The 19,216-nt window shown below is 35.2% G+C and overlaps 1 protein-coding gene and 1 long non-coding RNA gene across 5 annotated transcripts in view; one reads left to right on the top strand and one right to left on the bottom strand.

Annotated features, from left to right (window-relative positions):
- LOC143691676 (uncharacterized) overlaps positions 1-2,991 on the bottom strand; it is an 80,745-nt gene extending 77,754 nt beyond the window's left edge. The window contains exon 1 of the long non-coding RNA XR_013179647.1: positions 2,793-2,991. This is a non-coding gene — a long non-coding RNA (uncharacterized LOC143691676). The remainder of the gene's footprint in view (positions 1-2,792) is intronic.
- The window catches only part of CPNE8 (copine 8), a 236,060-nt gene extending 217,391 nt beyond the window's left edge, over positions 1-18,669 (top strand). For 3 of the 4 annotated variants that reach the window (XM_077170498.1, XM_077170500.1, XM_077170501.1), the window contains 4 exons: positions 2,811-2,913; positions 4,508-4,565; positions 9,060-9,133; positions 16,814-18,669. In XM_077170498.1, the coding sequence (XP_077026613.1) occupies positions 2,811-2,913; positions 4,508-4,565; positions 9,060-9,133; positions 16,814-17,002 (424 nt within the window). In that variant the 3' untranslated portion in view covers positions 17,003-18,669. Of the gene's footprint in view, positions 1-2,810; positions 2,914-4,507; positions 4,566-9,059; positions 9,134-9,729; positions 13,047-16,813 lie in introns of those variants that run through there. The other variant, XM_077170499.1, reaches the window with a different exon arrangement.
- Positions 18,670-19,216: the final 547 nt, after the last annotated feature.

Here is a 19,216-nt window from a genome sequence, read left to right as displayed (position 1 = left end):
TGAAATCTTGCATCCTTAAGCCTTTTATCTCTGCTGCAGAGGTAAAGATACACAAAAGAAAGTTCAGGGAAACTACTTATCTTTGTGTATACAGATGGATATACATGACCAGAAGTAATTTCAGGTGACAACTCAATAACTTAAAAATTACTCTGGAACTTCATGCTGAAACATTTAAATTTGTCCCTATATTATTCAGTATGAAAGAGATTTAATCCATTGTATAAATCACAATTAAACCTTTTAAATAAATCATTCCTTAGTTTCTTATCTTGTCTTCTTCCCCTCTATACTCCTGTGAACTAATAATAAGCTGAACGAGTATTCCACAAATCTGTGCCAGCCAGATTTGTTCTATAAGAACAATTGCAACAATTTCCTTGATAGGGATTCCAAAGAATTCCACCATCCTGACAAAGGTGAAGCCTCTCGCTCAGATATGAGGTAGTAATATTAAAATATAAATTATAGGTTGGCTATCTTTTTTAAAAGCCAGTGTACTGGCTTTTAATAAAAAGAAACTTATTCAATTTGCAAGAAGATTTATCAGATTCCAAGAAGCAAGCTTCTCTAATGCCTTTAAAATATAATTTACACCTATAAGTCTTTATCAAAAGTGTACCTCCCGGTAGAGAGGTTGGGGTTTGATTAACTTTTACTTTCTATTTCATACATTTCTATGGCATTTTTTATTATTTTATTATAAATATATAGTACTTTTAAAATAAAAGGCAGAATTAGAAAGCATGGTGGTACAAAATATGATTTGGGTTGGAATTTAGAATTACTACATACGGCAAATGCCACAAGAAACAGTGAATAATAGAAAAAACTCTTTTATGATACTGATGGTGATAAACACTACACTATTAAGTAGGTCTTTTATAAAATGTAATTTATTTTCAAATTAGATATGGGTAGCAGTAGTGAATGCCGCAAAGTAAACTCATGCATTTTCCTTAGTGCTGAGAAATATAAAGCATAAATAAAAGCACATATATACTATAAAATAAAATACAAAATTCCCATGGATTTTTAAAAATAAAAATAAAACAAACTAGAGAAATTCCAAGTCTACCATGAGCTGCTTCAGGCTCCATCCCCAAATCTCTTGATGGTATGAATACATTCTCCTTTAGATACAGCTGGTGGATGAAAAGAAACTCAGCCAGTTAAGGCACTTGAAGTAGTATTTCAGGTGGCTGCGTAGTATCAAACTTGCTGAGTTGTTTTTGAATCTGGTAAAAACTTGCCATCTTTAAGAGCAGTGATTGATAAGAAAAACATGAAGTCATATTGTTCTACTCATCAAAGCTTTTCTCTCTATTTGTAGTCTTCCGTTAATCACCTGAAATATAAAATCTTACATTTCTAATCTTACTAATTAATATCAGTAGGAGATCCTCACAACAATTCCAGGAGGTGAGAGTATTATTATTATTTTTTTAATGGCAAAATGGATATTTAGAGTGGCCATTTGTAATGGAGCTAAAATTCTAGCCCAAAGAACCTGACTCTGAATCAGTGTGCCGTGCACAGTCATTAGCAAATATGTTTTGCCTCAAATAACAAAAATTAAGTACAGGAGAATAAGTTCATATCAGCTTTGGATTGTTTTCCATTAGTTTTATCATCATCAAATACATAGAAATCCATAATGTACAGGATTAATGGTTCAATACTGTGGGATAATTTTGACTGTCATCTGTGGAATCAGTTCAGTGATATCCTTCCAGGGTTGAGATTTAGAAATACTGTATATAGCAAATGCCACTTATCCTCTTTGTCAATCTGTAAAATTTCCAGCCATTTTTTTAGAAGCAGGAAAAATTATTGGTGTTTCCAGACTATAAAAAAGTTGTAAATACTGTTCTTGTTCATATGATTGTTAATTTTGCTGTCCCAGAAATAAGTTGTATTATGTTTGTTGGTCTGTCTACCATCTTTTCAAATTGGATCACTTCGGGTTACTCAGATCATGAAAGAATTTCATTGGCCAATCAATGAGAGTTTTCTTAAACCCCATTTCTCTGTGATTTATTTCACAATTGTTAGAAATATAGAACACGGTCTTGTTTACTACCCAATCTCCTAATGGCACCATAATGCTTGCTCTTTACTGGACATACTGCATACCTATCATGTACTAGGAATCGTGAAACCTGTCCTTTTTGAGAATTTAATCTAGATACCTGGAGTATAGAAACATTAAACAAAAAGAAATATAACATATTCATAAAACTTCCCTCAAAAAGACTGCATATCATTTGATGAGAATTCTTAAAAAATTCCTTTGGGTACTAGAATATGTTGTAATTATATTCCTAATGTTTGTCCTTGTTTGGTATAACTCTCCATCCCATCCTTCACTGATTTACTATATGTTAAGAACATAAACTGTGGATAATTGATTCCACTTAAAGAACTGTATATTGAGTACCATACTTACAATTTCTTTATTAATTCATTCAACAATACAAAGGTGTTAGTATTATGTCCATTTTAAAGGTAAAAAATAAAATTTAGAGAGTTTAAGTACTTTGCTGAAGATCATACATATTAGGTGGGTTAGCAAAGGATAAGTCTATTTCCAAAACTCATGTTCACGCCTCTGTGCTAAATAGACTGTTATGGAGCTTTCCTCATTAGTGAATGGACTTCTTGGGCTGCCAGGTATTGCATATTATAGACTTCTAGCAGATTGCTTACAGATATTCTTGAGATTCAAAGTTTTGTTGACTGACTATTCATCCCATAGAAAGGAATGGTTTTATTTCCATGATGATTCTTACCTTTTCGTTGCCTTTCAGGTATGCTGCTTCTGTAAAGGACGGTTCCCAGTATTTTGTTCTCCTGATTGTGACAGATGGTGTTATATCAGACATGGCTCAAACCAAGGAATCCATAGTTAACGTGAGTAGAGATCATTCAATTTTGTACTGGCAAAGTGATAGCATGATGATGCTACATATCTGTTGAGACCAGAGTCTACCTTGGTTGACTTAGCAGTGAAATACAGTGTCCACACCTTTGCAGTGGATTGCATCCTTAACCTTACCCAGACAGCTCACCCTCACCTGTACTGTTGATGCATAAAAGGACCAGACTGAGGGCTGTAGAGAGTTGTGTCAAAATTCTTTCCTTTAAAAAAAAGTAAAGATAATAGCATCATCTTCATGTGCATAGGTGAGTATGGCTAACTTCTCTTAGCTGGATCTAGTTACACACAATGTTTTCTTAACATTTACATTTCAGTTACATGAGAACAGTGCTAATGATCATTTCTTTAGAATTGCATAGGGATGGGATTTCATTAAAAGCTCTTACTGCTCATAATTTTTTTATTATATGTATACTTTTTAATGATTACTTAATTGATTGTCTTTTTTACTTAACAGTAATCCTCAAGCAGACAGTCACTACATCTGTTTATACTCACCTTTCTATATCCTGGTTTAGCAATGTTTGGCACAAATATGGATTGCATAAATGGATCATCAAGTCTTATAATTATCAGTAGCACAGAGAGGATATAATATTATGTATATGGTGTGAGAAAATAATTACAGGTGGGAAAAATCAAATGATTAATAGACATAATTTTAGAAAAAAATAATATAAAAAGGGAGGGTAAGGTTTACACATTTGTTGTCTCTAACTAGACATACTTGGGTTTGAAATCTGTAATGCTTTCCTTTATGCTCTGATAAGCGGCAACAGTATGCCCTTTAAAATATGGACTTAATAATTCAGGTTTAAACTAACAGGATGTGATGCACTGAGGAACAATTATTCTTAATTCATTGAACTTCATACTTGAAGATGTTGTTGCCGCAGTGTTCCATCTCTCGGTTTCTGGGGCTCACATTCTTACCATTAAATCATTTGATGTCATACTCTAAGTTAAGTGACATGTATGAATCAAAAAAATGCTATAAATCAGATATTCAGTCTTTACTCACAATTTCATGGCTATTTAATGCATAAATTAATAACAATAATAACTTTCTGTAATGTTCATTTGTATTTGCTCATTTACTAAGAAAACCGCTTTCTTAACTTTGGGTTTAAGTGATGTAGAGTCGAGTTCCATGGTTTCACACATCGGTGCCTTTTTTCCTCTTTGGCAACTGAGACTTCTTGGGGAGGAGGATGAATTGGGAAAGGAACTAAAGATATATATACACTTAACTTTTTAATTGAGAGTAGCAAGTGAACACCAGATGCTCCTTACATTTTATTTTGTCTTTTCCAGGGCTAGTCATTCTTGAGGAAGGTGCCACTGGATTAGCATATCTAGTTAGTTTGGAAAAGATAAGAGTGGAATCAAGTATATTGGTCTGTTTAACAATTTTAAATGTGTTCAGAATGACCATCTGAAGAATATCAAATTAAACTGAGGGTATTATTTTCTTTCCGTTTGCTTCATTGTTCCCATAAAGCTTTTAAATTTGTATATCTGTCACTGTCAAAAATGTTGTGACTCAATTCTGTCTTCTCTTCAAAGGCCTCAAAGCTTCCAATGTCAATAATTATAGTAGGTGTTGGACCGGCAGAATTTGACGGTGAGTAGAAAAACTTCAGTAGTTTTTCTTGGAAATTTATTTCATCTGATGTGTCATGCTCTTAAGCTTTTTGTTCTTTTCTGTGTGTAAGGATGTGGATATAAGGTCCAAGTATAAATAAACCTACATATTGATATCTCATGATGTCTATTAAAGTGAACAAATTAGATGATTCTGTCTTCTTAGTAGGACATTACTTCTCTAGTTTAAAGATTAATCCAATATGTAGCTTTTCTATTTCATTAAAGATAGTTTATACCTCAAAATAATATTTCTTAAGACTGACAGAATGATAAATCAACTTTGTGTTCTAAAGGCAGAGCACACTGAGTTCGCTGAAAACCTTTACGGATGAGGGCTAAATTACTAAACCATTAGGTTGTGAATAGCAGTGTTAACAAGTATAATTTAATGGATTTTCAGATCCTGGCTAGTCAATAGACATTAGTTTTATAAATGTATAAATTCTGTCATGTGAAAGAGCAAGTCATGAGAAAATAACCAGCTGGGATTTAATGAGACTTTATATAATTATGCTAAAATGACTTACTGCATGGTTTTCAGTTTGGGCTCCGGCCCTGTTCAAATGTCAATTAAGTGATAGATATATGTGTCAGTAGTGATCTGGGTAAATCTCTTCAAGTATAGTCTGTTCCTAGGCATCTGGTGAATTCATTTAAGAGAACTCTTAATAGGTAGCAATTACATCACTATATAGTAACTACATGGTTCAGGTATTTTTACTGTAACTGTGTCAGTTTATTTAGTTTGGGACTTTGGAAATGAGAATTGAAGAAGATTTGGAACAAGCTAGGATAAATTACCAGTTAACTTAGGCACATAGTTGGCAGTTTATAGTATAAGTCACTGGTATGATTCCCATCTAACCTTCTGTCCTTCCTCCATAATTTTAGTACACATCTTTCAGTCTGAGGTTAAAGCACTACAGGCAAAGTTTAATCAATGACCCTGGTCTGGAAACTCATTCCTTAGATTCCATGCTTGCCTGATCATCCTCTTCGTCATTATAATCTTCCAGTTTCTAAAGCAAAAGTCATTTACCTGACTACTGCCGCTTCAGCTAATAGATTGTCTTTCTCTGGATTTGCAGTGTATCTCAGGTGTCAATGTGTGACTTGTCTCTGGAGGCAGGAAAGCTGAAACATGTCTTTTTAGTTAATACTTTTTGCACCCAATACTCTGCATTAATCTGTGATGGACTCTGATTTACAGAGCTTCACCAACTGCTAGGCTAAAATAACTTATTTCTTCTTTGACTTCTGTTTGCTTTTGCCTCTCAAGAATGAGTCTTTTGTTTAAGGATAAATTACCAGCTAACTTAGGCACATAGTTGGCAGATTATAGTATAAGTTAAGGTCTGCTGGTTTCCTTAGGAAGCCCACCATTAGTTCTGTGTCTTGAGGATGATAAACCTTAGTTATGCCTTAGTGCTCAAGAGCCCCACTCATGAATACAGAGCCTCTAACTTCTGCTGATGTCTAGTCCTGGCAGATACTTCTATGCAGAGCAGCAGACAAAGCTATTTGGGTACTATCCTCATCCATCACAGCTAATTATTTTCTTCATTTCTTCTGTTTCTAATGAATTTATTTGTTAGGATTTTGAGGGATGATAATTCATCGTACTTTTCTCTCTCTGAGTTCCTGAACTAACTGAAAAAAAATATGGAAGAACCCATCAGTCAGTGACCAGCATATCACCTTTATTACTAACAATACAAAATTGGAGAATGTGGGTTAACCTGGAGTCAGACTTCCCATGACTTTTTTTCTCCCAGTATTAAATGACTTATCTCCATGCCTGTTCTTTACTAGGACCAGAGTTTTGTCCTTTGATGCCCAGGGAGGAATGGGTGCTTTCATATTGAGGACAGGTTGCTCCAAAAGAAAGGATTATTAAAATTAGGAGAAGGAATTGAGCTAATCTTGATCAGTCTCCTCTTTCCATGTGAAAAGTGAGTGAAGATGATACACAACTTTCCTGTGGAATTCCCTCTTGGGAACTGGAGTAAAATTGCCCTCTGGAAAACATGGGGACAGGAAATTAGAGTCCTTGAAACACATGGTTTCTGCTTTCACTGGGGTGGAAATTTTAATAGGGTAGGAAAACTTCCAGGCACAAAGCTAGAAAAGGAGACTTTCCCACTAGGAGACCAAAAGAACTTCTCTAAAGCATTTTTCTTTCTATTCTCTCAAAACAAATCACTTCTCTCCACGGCTAAGAAAAGGACAGACTACTCCTGCTAAATATAGAAAAGCTCTGACTTGCATTCAAATTGTTGCAATCCCATCGGAAAAACCTTTCTTTCAGCATTTTCAAATCTACCAGGTTATATATCACATATATAAATAGACCTAAGTAAAGACCAAACTCAACTTGCAGATCTACCAGTTACCCACATAAATTGATATCCACACATTTTTTTAATCCAGGAAGTCATTTTTTGCCTGAGTAAGAACTGCAGTATTTTGATATATAATGTTTGAAGGTAGAGGATACAAGAATAACCTATTAGATTAATTAGTATTCACATTTCTTATTTCTGTGTTTTAATAAGAACATTAAAAATTCTTTGTATAATTTCCTCCAATTATTTTTACTACTAGTAAGAGCAACTTCATTAAGAAGAAGAATTTGTCAAAGCGTTTCTTTATCTGTAAAAGGCAGCCACGGGGGTGCATGTGTAGCTGAGTGATAGAATTTTTGCCCACCATGCAGGATACCTGGGTTCGATTCCCAGCCCATGCATTCTAACAAAAAAAAGGGAGCAGTCAAAAGTCCGAGTCAAGTCAAATCATCTGGCTTCCTGCTTTGATAACTCTAGAAAAGAAGGGATTCTAACTTCATTATGTCACCCATGGCTAGAAAGAAGTACACAGCTGTCTCTCAGACAACTTCTTCCTAAGTGGAGAGGTGATGGGGAACTAGGGCTCACAATCCCAGCCTCCTTTGACATCAGGCGATCTGAAAACCTGAGGGAGGACACTCCTCCACCACTTCTATATGTTGTCTTTCTTCAACTTGCTCTCAAAAGCATAGTCTCCAGTTCCTGCTGCTTTTAATCCAAATGGCACACAGAAAAGTGAGAGAGATTTTATAGGACCTCATTCTAAATCATTATTACCTGAATAACTGTCATTGTCTCAATTAATTGGAATAAAATACTCACAAAGACCACTGGAGAGTATACACATTGTGGAAAGTCTGAGACCCAGATTATCATCTGATTCTCCTTTCCCACTTGAGAGTAAATGGAGGGTAATCATTGTGAATTATTAGATTAATAGAAAATAAAGGAGGAGCTTCTGTAATGACTGGCATGGGACAATCTAATATGAAAACTAAAAGTAGATCTAGGCTAAAAAAAGAAATTATTTGAGCACAATGAAATCTCCTATTTACATCCCCAAGAAGTAGGGACAAATAGGTTTTTTTGTATTTTGAATAAGTTAGTTACCTTATTATTGGTAATGTACACATTTTACTGAATTATAACACATATATCTAAGGTAATCATTGAATGGTGGCTTTCTATCAATTATGTATGCTAACGGTGCTTCAACCGAAACACTGGCTTTTGAATCTATATAGAAAGGTAAAATCAATGATTTTTTCACCCAAATCAATACAAGAGCACTGAAGAAAATAGTTAAGAGGTGAGGACATATTCTGACTGAGAGGTATTTTTTGGAGGTGAAGAGGCAAACATTAGAATTGCAAGTAAGTCTCTGGAGTCTGATGAATGTCATGTGTTTACAAGATGGATTATCAGTAATAGACTTATACTGTAAGTACACATTAGCATTTCTCATGTAATTATTTTCAGATTTCTTAATAAACTCTGGAAAAATTTCTTAATTGCAGCATAGCATTACTGTATCACCAGCTGTCCTATTAAATCACAGTGTTCCCAAATACCAACTGATTTATATAATATTGGATTTCTTTACCAACAAAAATATACTTCAGAAAAATTATATTTTATCCATTCCCTATAGGGCCTAAATCCCCCTTTGTTATTTAATCTAGTTATGAAGTAAAATTGAGCAGTATGAATATATAACTTTTGATGTAATTTCTCAATAAATATTGCTTCAGTGAAAATGAAGCTAAAATTGTTATGGTGATTGATGCCAAATTGCTTAAATTGGAAAGATAAACGGATTCGTATCTCTTGTAAGCATGCTGCCTGAGGTGAGGACTGGCCAGGACAGGGACTCATACCTAAAGTCTGTTGTGCACTGCATTGGCTCTTCCAAACTTTCAGTGGGCTACACAAGGTTTTGACTCACTTCTTCATCTATAAATGTGCACTCGGGTGGGTTGTGTGGGAGAAAGGATGCATGGATCCACAAGCTTCTGCCTTGACCTAAGATATATTGCTACTCCATAAATACTAATTTTCTTATTTCCTATGTTCTTTTAGTATATGGCTAAAATGTACTGGATAAATGATTATATTTTATTTTTAAGCAATGGTTGAATTGGATGGAGATGATGTAAGAGTCTCTTCCAGAGGAAAGTATGCTGAAAGGGACATTGTGCAGGTAAGAAATTAAACGCAAATGATTTACGTTGGTCACTGCAAAGTGCTTGTATCAGCTCTGATTTGTAAATAAACAATTTATACAGAAATCAGGAGTCTTAATTTCTTTTGACTTAGTGTGTCATTGCTCTGTGAGATGCACATTAAGTAAAAGAACCTCGACTATAGCAAGCACTCAGTTATTTACTTTACCCTGAACTTTAAGTTCCCCTTATATAAAATGGAAACAGTAAGAAAATACAATTAAGATTTTTAGTAAAAAATAGAAGGTGGGACATGTAAATGTTTATTCATAGTCCTCGAAATGACTAACTATGGTTTAAGACAGCTAAAATAAATCATAGATACTTGCATGCTATTTCTCCATAAATTATGGTCAGAAAAGTGGAAATTTTATAGTAGAGCTACATATTTACATATACATAAACACACATATTCACAGTTCTGCTAGGATCAGGAAAACTACTTAACTAAAGCCTACTATTCTGGAGGTGAATTGAAGGGAAAAAGACAGTAATCAATACATTCTAGCTGAAATTCTTTACTTTCAATAACATATTTTAAGTGAAAGCCCTGTACCTTTGTGTCTCCACTTAGGAGACTCTTTTAGGATGTCTGAAAGGAAAAAAGCTTGTGAAATACAGCTTTTTAAATAAGGAAAAGAAGAAGATCTCAGCACCACTTAAGCATGATGTGAAGTTTTTGGAAGAGAAAACAATGGACACATGTATTATTTCCTAAAAATAACCTAAATATTCACCCTATAATGCAATCATTAAATTTGTTTTGAATCCTGACTTGACCATTGTGATAGTTCTGACAAGCTTTCTAAAGTTTAGTGTTCTGGGGATAAATTGCATTGTTGTGATGATTCAATGAGGTAATATATATAAAATGCATTGCTGAAAAAGCACCCAGAAAAGGTTAATCAGTTGCAATAGAACCATCCATATAACAGTATAAAAAAATAACTGAATATCATCTAAACTTTTCAGCCTAAGTACTTGCTAGAGGGAAAAGCATGCGCACACTCACCAATGATTAGGTTAAAAGCAGCTGAGACAGGAAACGTGGTGATGTGGTCATCTGTTTAAGAGTCCCATGTGTTTTGTTTTCATATTTAGATGCCTGATTATGCACCTTAACTTTGTCAGCATAATTATAGGTCCAAGTAATTATGCTTTATCCAAAAGCTGTTTCCAAAAAATCAAATTACTGAAAGGAAGTATGGATTTGAAATCCTTTAGAACGTATGATGTTGCTGGTGTAATGCAGTTTTATAGTGTTAGCAGAGGCAATCCCATATCTCACAGTATCATTTAAATGATGGTTAAGAGAAACTTTATATTACTTTCTTCCTTAGAAGTTAGCTAAGATTGTACACATCATTAGGGCTTCTTTTAGTATGACCGATAAGTTAATGGCAACCCAAGCCTGGTGTTTATTACACTACAGAATGCCATTAATCATATATGAAGTAATTAAATTCCCCTCAATAGATGTGCTATATTGGATGGAATTTTGAATTAGAATAATGTTGTCACTCTGATCAAAAGTCAATACCTTTCACTTAACCTTTTTTTCCTTCTCTATAGTCCTCTAATTCTTTACCTTTGCTCTTTCCGTGGCATTGTTATTCTCAGAGGAAGTTACAGACATGAAGACTCTGTTACTTATCAGCATAAGTTTTATATAGATAACTATACAAGTTTTCTGTCCTTGAAAGTCAGAATCCTGGTGACCAGCCTAATATTAAAAGTAACACCAGTACACTTGTGGACCTGTAGGCAAACATCCAGGGATTCTGCCACATAAACTTGAACCGAAGGGTTTGATTGTCTTATAGACTGAGCAGGAAATTAAGATGTGCCCATGGATTTAGTAGCTCCTGTAATGATGTTGGCATTGTGACTTACATGTTCATATTTAGTTAAGGACATTTAAGGCACTTTTCTCCATTCCCAGAAAAATGTCTCGTGTCTAGTCTTTTAAAAATAATAAACACATAATCATTCGAAAAGGAACTGACATTCTCTCCCTCATCTTGAAAAAGGGGTTTTAAAACATTCCACTATCAAAGTTCTCTAAGTCATACTAGCCACAAAGAAAGTGTTTTTGTTTTTTTATCTGAGCTATTTTCAAGGAATAACTTGCCCTGCCTCTAAAATATTAGTATGGCAAAGGCACACCAAAGACAATACCATCAGTCATTTTCATCATCAAAAAATATATAATCCATTCCTATTAATGGTGTAAACACTACTGGGTAGAACATTACCAGAAAGTAGGGTCTTATTTGGGCTCTTCTACCTTTTCTGTTTTCCATTTCTTACATTTTTGAGGCAAACAGAGTTAAGACACCCTAAATGGAATCCCAGATTTCTCAAATGGGGAAATGCAAAGCCCAAGGCTACAGAATAGTAGGTAACTAAGGTGTAGCAGATAGTTGAGGATGGTAGATAGGGTTTTTATTGTTATTCGGAATCTTAAATAGCTTCCAATTCCTTCATATACTAATAAGAAATGCTTCATGTGTGTGCTGGTTTGAAATGGCATACGTACCGTAGAAAAGCCATGTTTTAATCCTAATCCCATTTTGTAAAGGCAGCCATTTCTTCTAATCCCTGTTCAATACTGTATGTTTGAAACTGTAATTAGATCATCTCCCTGGAGATGTGACTTAGGGAGTTACGTCTTATTTTTATTCAGGAGTGGTTGTTAAACTGGATTAGGTGGAGGGGTGTCCCCACCCATTTGAGTGGGTCTTGATTAGTTTCTGGAGGCCTATAAAAGAGGAAACCTTTTGGAGAAAGAGAGATTCAGAGAGAGCAGAGACTGCTGTAGCACCACAAAGCAGAGTCGACCAGCCAGCAACCTTTGGAGATGAAGAAGGAAAATGCCTCCTGGGGAGCTTCATGAAACAGGAAACCAGGAGAGAAAGCTAGCAAATGATGCCATGTTTGCCATGTGCCCTTCCAGCTGAGAGAGAAGCCCTGACTGTGTTCACCATGTGCCTTCTCACTCGAGAGAAAGAGACCCTGAACTTCATTGGCCTTCTTGCACCAAGAAACCTTTCCCTGGATGCCTTAGATTGGGCATTTCTATAGCCTTGCTTTAATTCAGACATTTTCTTGGCCTCAGAACTGTTAACTACCAAATTCCCCTTTTTAAAAGCCATTCTGTTTCTGGTATATTGTATTCCAGCAGCTAGCAAACTAGAACCATGTGTTAGGCGTGCGAAGAGCTACAGAATTACTTCATTTAATCCTAAATAGACTTTATGCAATAAGTACTTTTATTGCCTGAACTTTACAAATAAGGAAACAAGGCAGCTAATGAGGGATGAGCCGAGTTTCAATCCTTAAAATGTCTTGTTCTAAAATTCTTAACAACTATTCTATATAACTTTGATCCTAAAATCTAAACACGATGTTTAAGATTGCCCATAACCTAACCCCAATCTTCCTCTTTAGGAAGACACACAAGCACACTTTGTCTAGCTAAACAGGACTTTAAACTGTCTTTCCTTTCACATTTCCACAATACTTGCCTTAATTTTTTCTTGTTATTTTACATGGGATATCTGCCTCTCCTCTGTGCTGATCAAAATCCACATTTTGAAGTTTCCCACTATCCAGTCTTTCCACAAAGGCCTCCCATACCACCCCTGAATTAAGTGTCCCTTGCCGCCCCCTTTGTTTGCATACCATTTTCTATCTTTCTGAAAGTGCTAGTCACTTTTTGCCTCATAGTTATTTACAAATAGGGAAACCAAGGCCCAAAATGGGAAGTAAAATAACTTTTGCAAAGCTATTTGAACATAAATTGGTAGATCTACATTTCCCAAAGTTTTTATGATTCTAAAACCTATATTTTATTATAATACATCTATTCTCCTAAAAGGCAAAATTCTAATGAAGATTATTATAATCTATTCCCCTTTTCATATTACTGTAATGATTAATGCATCAGAGTCAGACTAATTTGGGTTCGAATACTGATGGACAATTATCACTGTCTGATCTTGGGTAAGTTAATTAAACTCTTTAAGACTCAGTTTTCTCTTCTGTAAATTCAGTGTATGGATAATTTGTGAAAATTTAATGAGATTTTGTAGTAAATCCCTTAACAGAAGGCCTGCCGCTTGCTCAACAAATGCATTAATATCAGTAGCAGTTGCTGTTATCATTTAGCATGTCAGAATAGTCCAAAGAGAAGGCCTTTTTATGTCACTGTTTCACAGCATCTGTAACTTGTCATATGACACTATGGCCAGTTTTATGTTTGATTATATTGATTGCTTGAAGATTCAGTCTCTTAGACTACAGTATAGACAGCGAGCAGGCTTAGACCCTAGGGTTGTTATGTAACACTTAAATGAGTTATTTCCTAAATCACTACATGCAAAAGCATTCCGTTTGTTTGTGTGTGGAATTGGCTATTGTGGCATAATACAATGTCATCCCTCCTGGTCCATACGCAGACGTAGGCCAACTTATCATTCCCGTAAAATTATATATAAATCCTATCTTCCATTCAAAGCAGAATAATAACCTTGAAGGCTGAGAGTTGAAAATCACTAATGGAGCCTTGCACAGTAGGAACAGTCAAACAAAGTTGAGCAGAACAGCAGCTAAAAGCCTATTTGGCCAAACTGATTCAAACTTGTTTTCACAAATAGCAACACCGGCCTTTAGAGCAGCCATATGAAACATTTTCCAAGCACTGGGGGGATGCTGAGAAAATATGTGGAGCATCGAGGATAACAGTATATTTCTAGAGATCAGAACACATTTACTTCATGTGAATGTGATTAATTAATGCAAAATGAAAAGTGATTTATTCTTCTAAACTGAGCATTTCAAGGGTCCAAGCTAATTCCTAGTGGTGAGAGTGAATGATGAACATGCATTCAAAAATGTGTGGGGATTATTTTGAGCTGGAGAACTCCAGCTTCAGTGATCAGAAGTGAATGATTAAAAAAGACAGTAACAGAATGGTTTGAGAGGTTAAGTGAGTGCAAAATGGTAATGGCAGAGAGATATGAGCAATCTTCCAAGAAGAGGATGCATTTTGTTATGAAATCTGTAAGATTTGAGACTAATTTCAAGTAAAGGAAATGAAGAGTTGCACACCATTTTCGCCTCTCGCTTATGAGAGTACCTGGTGACTGACTGAAGAGATAGATGTTCCTTTCGTAAAGGTTTGGATAATCTAAGTCAGTGAATACAAAGTTCTTCAACATTTTTTTTTCTACTCCCCGTACACATGTGATATATTCCTCTTGATAACAGCGACTTGCTATGACAATTCTCATGAAATTCTCAACCTGGGGGGCAAGGTTACCTAATACTCGAAAGGTCTATCAGAATAACCTAACAAACCTAAGTTAAATGTGATACATACTCACACCCTAAGTTGAAAACTACTCATCTAAGCACTGGTGAATAATAATTCACCAATATCACTAATGATAGTGATAGCGAGCATTTATAGGGCATATTATGCATTGAACACCCTTTTTAAACACTTTATATGTTAACTTAGTTAATACTCATAACAGCCAATGGAGTAGGTGTTAGTACTATTATAATCACTTTACAGATGAGGAAACTGAGGCACAGAGTGGCAAATAACTTGCTGAAGACCATGCAGCTAATAAGTAGCATAAACAAGTTCTGAATCTGGGAAGTGTGAATCCAGAGTTTGTAAGAATAGGGGGTACAATTTACCCAGTTTTCTAATTACAGTTTCACAGTGAAAATATACCTTAACTTTTTTGCACATCTTTGACCTCTTGTTAAAAATGTTAAGCCTTGGGGCGGGCCGCGGTGGCTCAGCGGGCAAAAGTGCTTGCCTGCTATGCCGGAGGACCTCGGTTCGATTCCCGGCCCCAGCCCATGTAACGAAAACGGAGAAACAAAATACAATAAAAACAAGAAAATGTTTAAAAGATGTTTCCCTTTCTTCCTCTCTTCCTTCCTTCTATCCTTCCTTCCTTCTCTCTGTCTTTCCTTTAAAAAAAAAAAAAAAAAAAAAAAAAATGTTAAGCCTTGTTTATAGCTAGATGGTAAGACTTCAAAACCTCATATTCCCATGGTTTCCCATCCCAGCTGAAGATTATATTTGCTCTGTTAGTTTTTTCAGCTGTACCCTGATTTAGCTACCTTCAGACCTCAGAGTAAGATGTGTCACTTTTCTATCACAGCTTTTTAAAGACTGCTCTGAGTTTTCCTCCTGGTAGCAGAGGCAGAAAGGTAAAATTATAGTCACATAGGTATGCTTCTGCCTACAGTATGTCTTATTCTAAAAAGAAAGGAGTAATTTTCTACTCATTCTTTAAAAAAAGAGTGTTTTCACTACACAGAAGGCATGTGACACCTATTTGATTTCCTTAAGTTTGTGACTTGGTTTATTTGCAGCAACCTGACCATTTTAAAGCCTGCTTCCTAATAACACTTTTTTTCTGAAAGTACATCTTGAGTAACTGCTTAAATCAAAAGTAATTTTCTTCAAAATAAATTTAAAACAATTATATTACAGTAGGAGAGAGGAGTGTACTCTCTTTCTCTGGAAGAAAAAGGCTTTAATTCAGACTTTTAAATAATATGCTCAGAAACTGTTCAACATTCTAAAATGTCTTCACTGTGCCATTTGTTTTATGACCTAACATTATTGTGCTCCCAAACTCATATTAACAGTTCCAATCCCTTCCTAGTTGCTTCAAAAATCATGTCCCAAAGGAAATTGAATGCCCACAAATGGCAGTGTTTATTAACTTAAGTAACCTGAGTATGTAATTGGGCAATCTATTGCCAGAATATTTGGTGGTGGGCTGATAAAGACTCTCAAATATTGCTTATATAAAGAGAGAACAATCATTTTTATATGAAATTAAGTTAAGAATAATATTTCAAAAAGAAGTATTGGGCAGGCCATGGTGGCTCAGCAGGCAGAGTTCTTGCCTGCCATGCCGGAAGACCTGGGATTTGGTTCCTGGTGCCTGCCCATGCAAAAAAAAGAAGAAGTAGTAGTATTACAAAATCACACCAAGACTTCTTTTTTTTTTGGTCTTCACAATTAACTTCTGAAAATCAACATCTGGCGCAAAACTGAATGTACTAAATATTTCAGATTCCTTCCAATTTACTTTTTTAAAATAATGTAAAACACTTTACATATTAGCTCTTTTTTTTTTTTTTTTTAGCAACATACGCTATTATTTCTTTAGCTTCACCTTGTTTACATCTTACTCTACACTGGATGATATTTCTGCACTGAACACTGAGTTAGGCATGTAGTAACTCCATTTGGTAGGAAACTAAACCCCAAAGCGGTTCAATATTCCATCCAAAGGATAGGTATGGGACAGAAAACTACAAAACACAAATAGCAACGTGACGGGCATAGCAGGACCAAGAGACATGAATTGCCAGGGTAAAAAAAAACCAGAAAAATTACATCTTTTTTTAGATGAAGGATATATTTGAAAGGTTTGGTCACTGTTATAGTCGTTCGTAGTATATCAACTCATGAAAAAAATGTCTAGTAATTATCATCCATCATACCATGACTCTGGCCTTTCCCACATCCTCTACAAACATGTCCATGTACTGATTTTTATGTCTGTTAAATCGAATTCTAAAAGCCTGTGAACTGCTTGCTTTCACCTGTGTTTTAGTTTGTGCCGTTCCGGGATTATATTGACAGAAGCGGAAACCACATCCTGAGCATGGCTAGACTGGCGAAAGACGTCCTCGCTGAGATCCCTGAACAGTTCCTCTCCTATATGAGGGCCCGAGGAATCAAGCCATCCCCTGCGCCTCCTCCATACACCCCACCTACACATGTGTTACAGACTCAAATATGATTGCGCTCCCAAGTACGTGACATCTCACTACACCCCAGTTGGAACTGCTGAGTCAGTGCTTTGTACCTGGTGCTCTGTAACCAACCAGGGAACGAGATACTTTCCTCACTTTGGTTTCAGCAGTACTAGTTAACGTGCTTTCTTGGATCCAAACTGAATTCTCTTCATAAACCAAAACTGTAAATATGGTTGTTGCATGAGCAACAGAAAACTTGTTTAAATGCTTGAGGCAAAATATGGATGTCTGAATCTTTAATTTTTTGACAGAAAAGGCTAATTTCCAATGTGTTGTTGGGAAAAAGCACAAACTATGTTTTTAACTCAAATATTGTCTTTGGCTGCTGTGTGGATAGGAAAGCAGTCTCTCTGTATCAATGTTTACATGTTACTACTTTTTAAATTTCAATACTTTTATAATTGTTCTTAAGATAAAGCATTTTGAAAAACGAATCCTTTGTCTTCTAAATTGCAATAGCTATAATCACAAGAGCAATATCTCTTTGAATGACTGTCTGGACAAATAGAATTGCAAATAAGAGAAGAGAAAGATACTTTCAATTTTTCAGTAACTGAATTGTCTTATGAAGCCACATCTGCTTAGTAATCAGTTTCTCTGCACAGTTTGCCAAGTGTGAGAGTTTAAGTTTAGCAGATGGGAATCCTGTAAGAACATGCATTTTTCATGGAGTTTGGGTTCTAAATTTAGACTGCAGTCAGTTTATATTTTGTAATGCTAAGTAGAAATACTAAAAAGTCAAACTTTACGAACTGTAAATGCACCGCATATACTTTGTGTAAAAAGTAGCATCTTTATATTATAATGCTATTTAGAAAGATTAAAACCAAGTATATTTAACTGTGAACCATGTAGCGGATGTTTTAAACTTTTTATTCCATTATATCTTGGCTAGAGATTTTAATTCAAAGGGATACTGGCTCTCTTGATTTGGATTCTTTATTACCTTTCCACGTTGCCACACAAGGTGCACAGGCTACAAGTCTTTTGTGAGATCCCGAGTTAAATATACACACACATGTGACTTAGTGCACAACACATTTGTGAAATAACTGACTCCTGCACACTGATCTGCCTGTCCACAATAAATTGTATAGAGTTTTTGCATGTACAGTTTTTACAAGAATTACCGTTTTGTGAAGTTGTGTCTATATCAAAGCATTTCTTTAGAACAAATGGCCTTAAATTCTCACAGAATTCCTGGAAATGATTGTGAATTGCCTTCAAATAATAGAAAAGTGTGTATGTTTTTCCTTGGTGTCAACAATGTAAAGATAGTTTTTTTTTTTCCATACCTATATCCTATTTACTACTTGGTTGATTTCTACTCTATGTCGTTCTCTTGTCCCATGTTGAGTTAGGGTGACTTTTATAAGCATGAAAATATTTTACTGAAAAGAAAAATATATACATCCACATATCTACAGTATAGGTGTTATACAACTATGTAATACTAAATTGTCCATTTTTATGTATTAAATATTTAAGATGATAACTCTTTGCTCTGTAACATTTTATGTATGAATGACATGGAGTTTGATGATCCCCTTTACTGGTCTTAGCTATTTGTGCCAGTATAATTTATTAACCTACAGATTTTTTATTTACCTTCCTCAGTCCTAAATACAAAATAAATGGGCTCAGTATTTTTCCTTCTTGTCAAATAGCAGTTATTTTTTTCTTTGAACTGACCAAAGAAAACAAAAGATATCCATTTCTTGGGTAAGTTGTAATGTGCCCACAGCCTAGCGGGGTCAGATGAGTAGGAGACAAACAACTCGGCTACAAATCCTATCTTCTGTGTGGCTGAGAACAACTGAATCAAAAAATTACATGATGTTAATCCTGGATATAAATACCTAGTCTTGTCTCTTTACTGCATGAATGAAGCAGTCAGGACTGGAGGGCTAAGTGATTTCTCAAATGCTATATTACTATGATATGCTATGATTATCACCATGACAGAACATCAGCTTAGGACATAAAGAGATCTCTCTTACAAGGATGAAAGTTAAGGTGGTTATTTCTTAGAGGGCCACCAATTGCCCCAGATTTTACTGAAGAGCATGCTTCTGCTTTCAGCTTGTATTTTAACTGTTTTATTCGTTTTCTAACCCCAAATGGGAAGATATTTAATTAAAAAGTCAGAGTAAAGAATAACTTTCATGTCATTAGCCCAAATCAGAGGAGACAGAGTT

The sequence above is a fragment of the Tamandua tetradactyla genome, chromosome 7 (assembly GCF_023851605.1).
Source record: "Tamandua tetradactyla isolate mTamTet1 chromosome 7, mTamTet1.pri, whole genome shotgun sequence".
Classification (NCBI taxonomy): Eukaryota; Metazoa; Chordata; class Mammalia; order Pilosa; family Myrmecophagidae; genus Tamandua; species Tamandua tetradactyla.
Note: the sequence above shows the minus strand (reverse complement) of the source record. Positions and strands in the feature narration are given on the sequence as shown.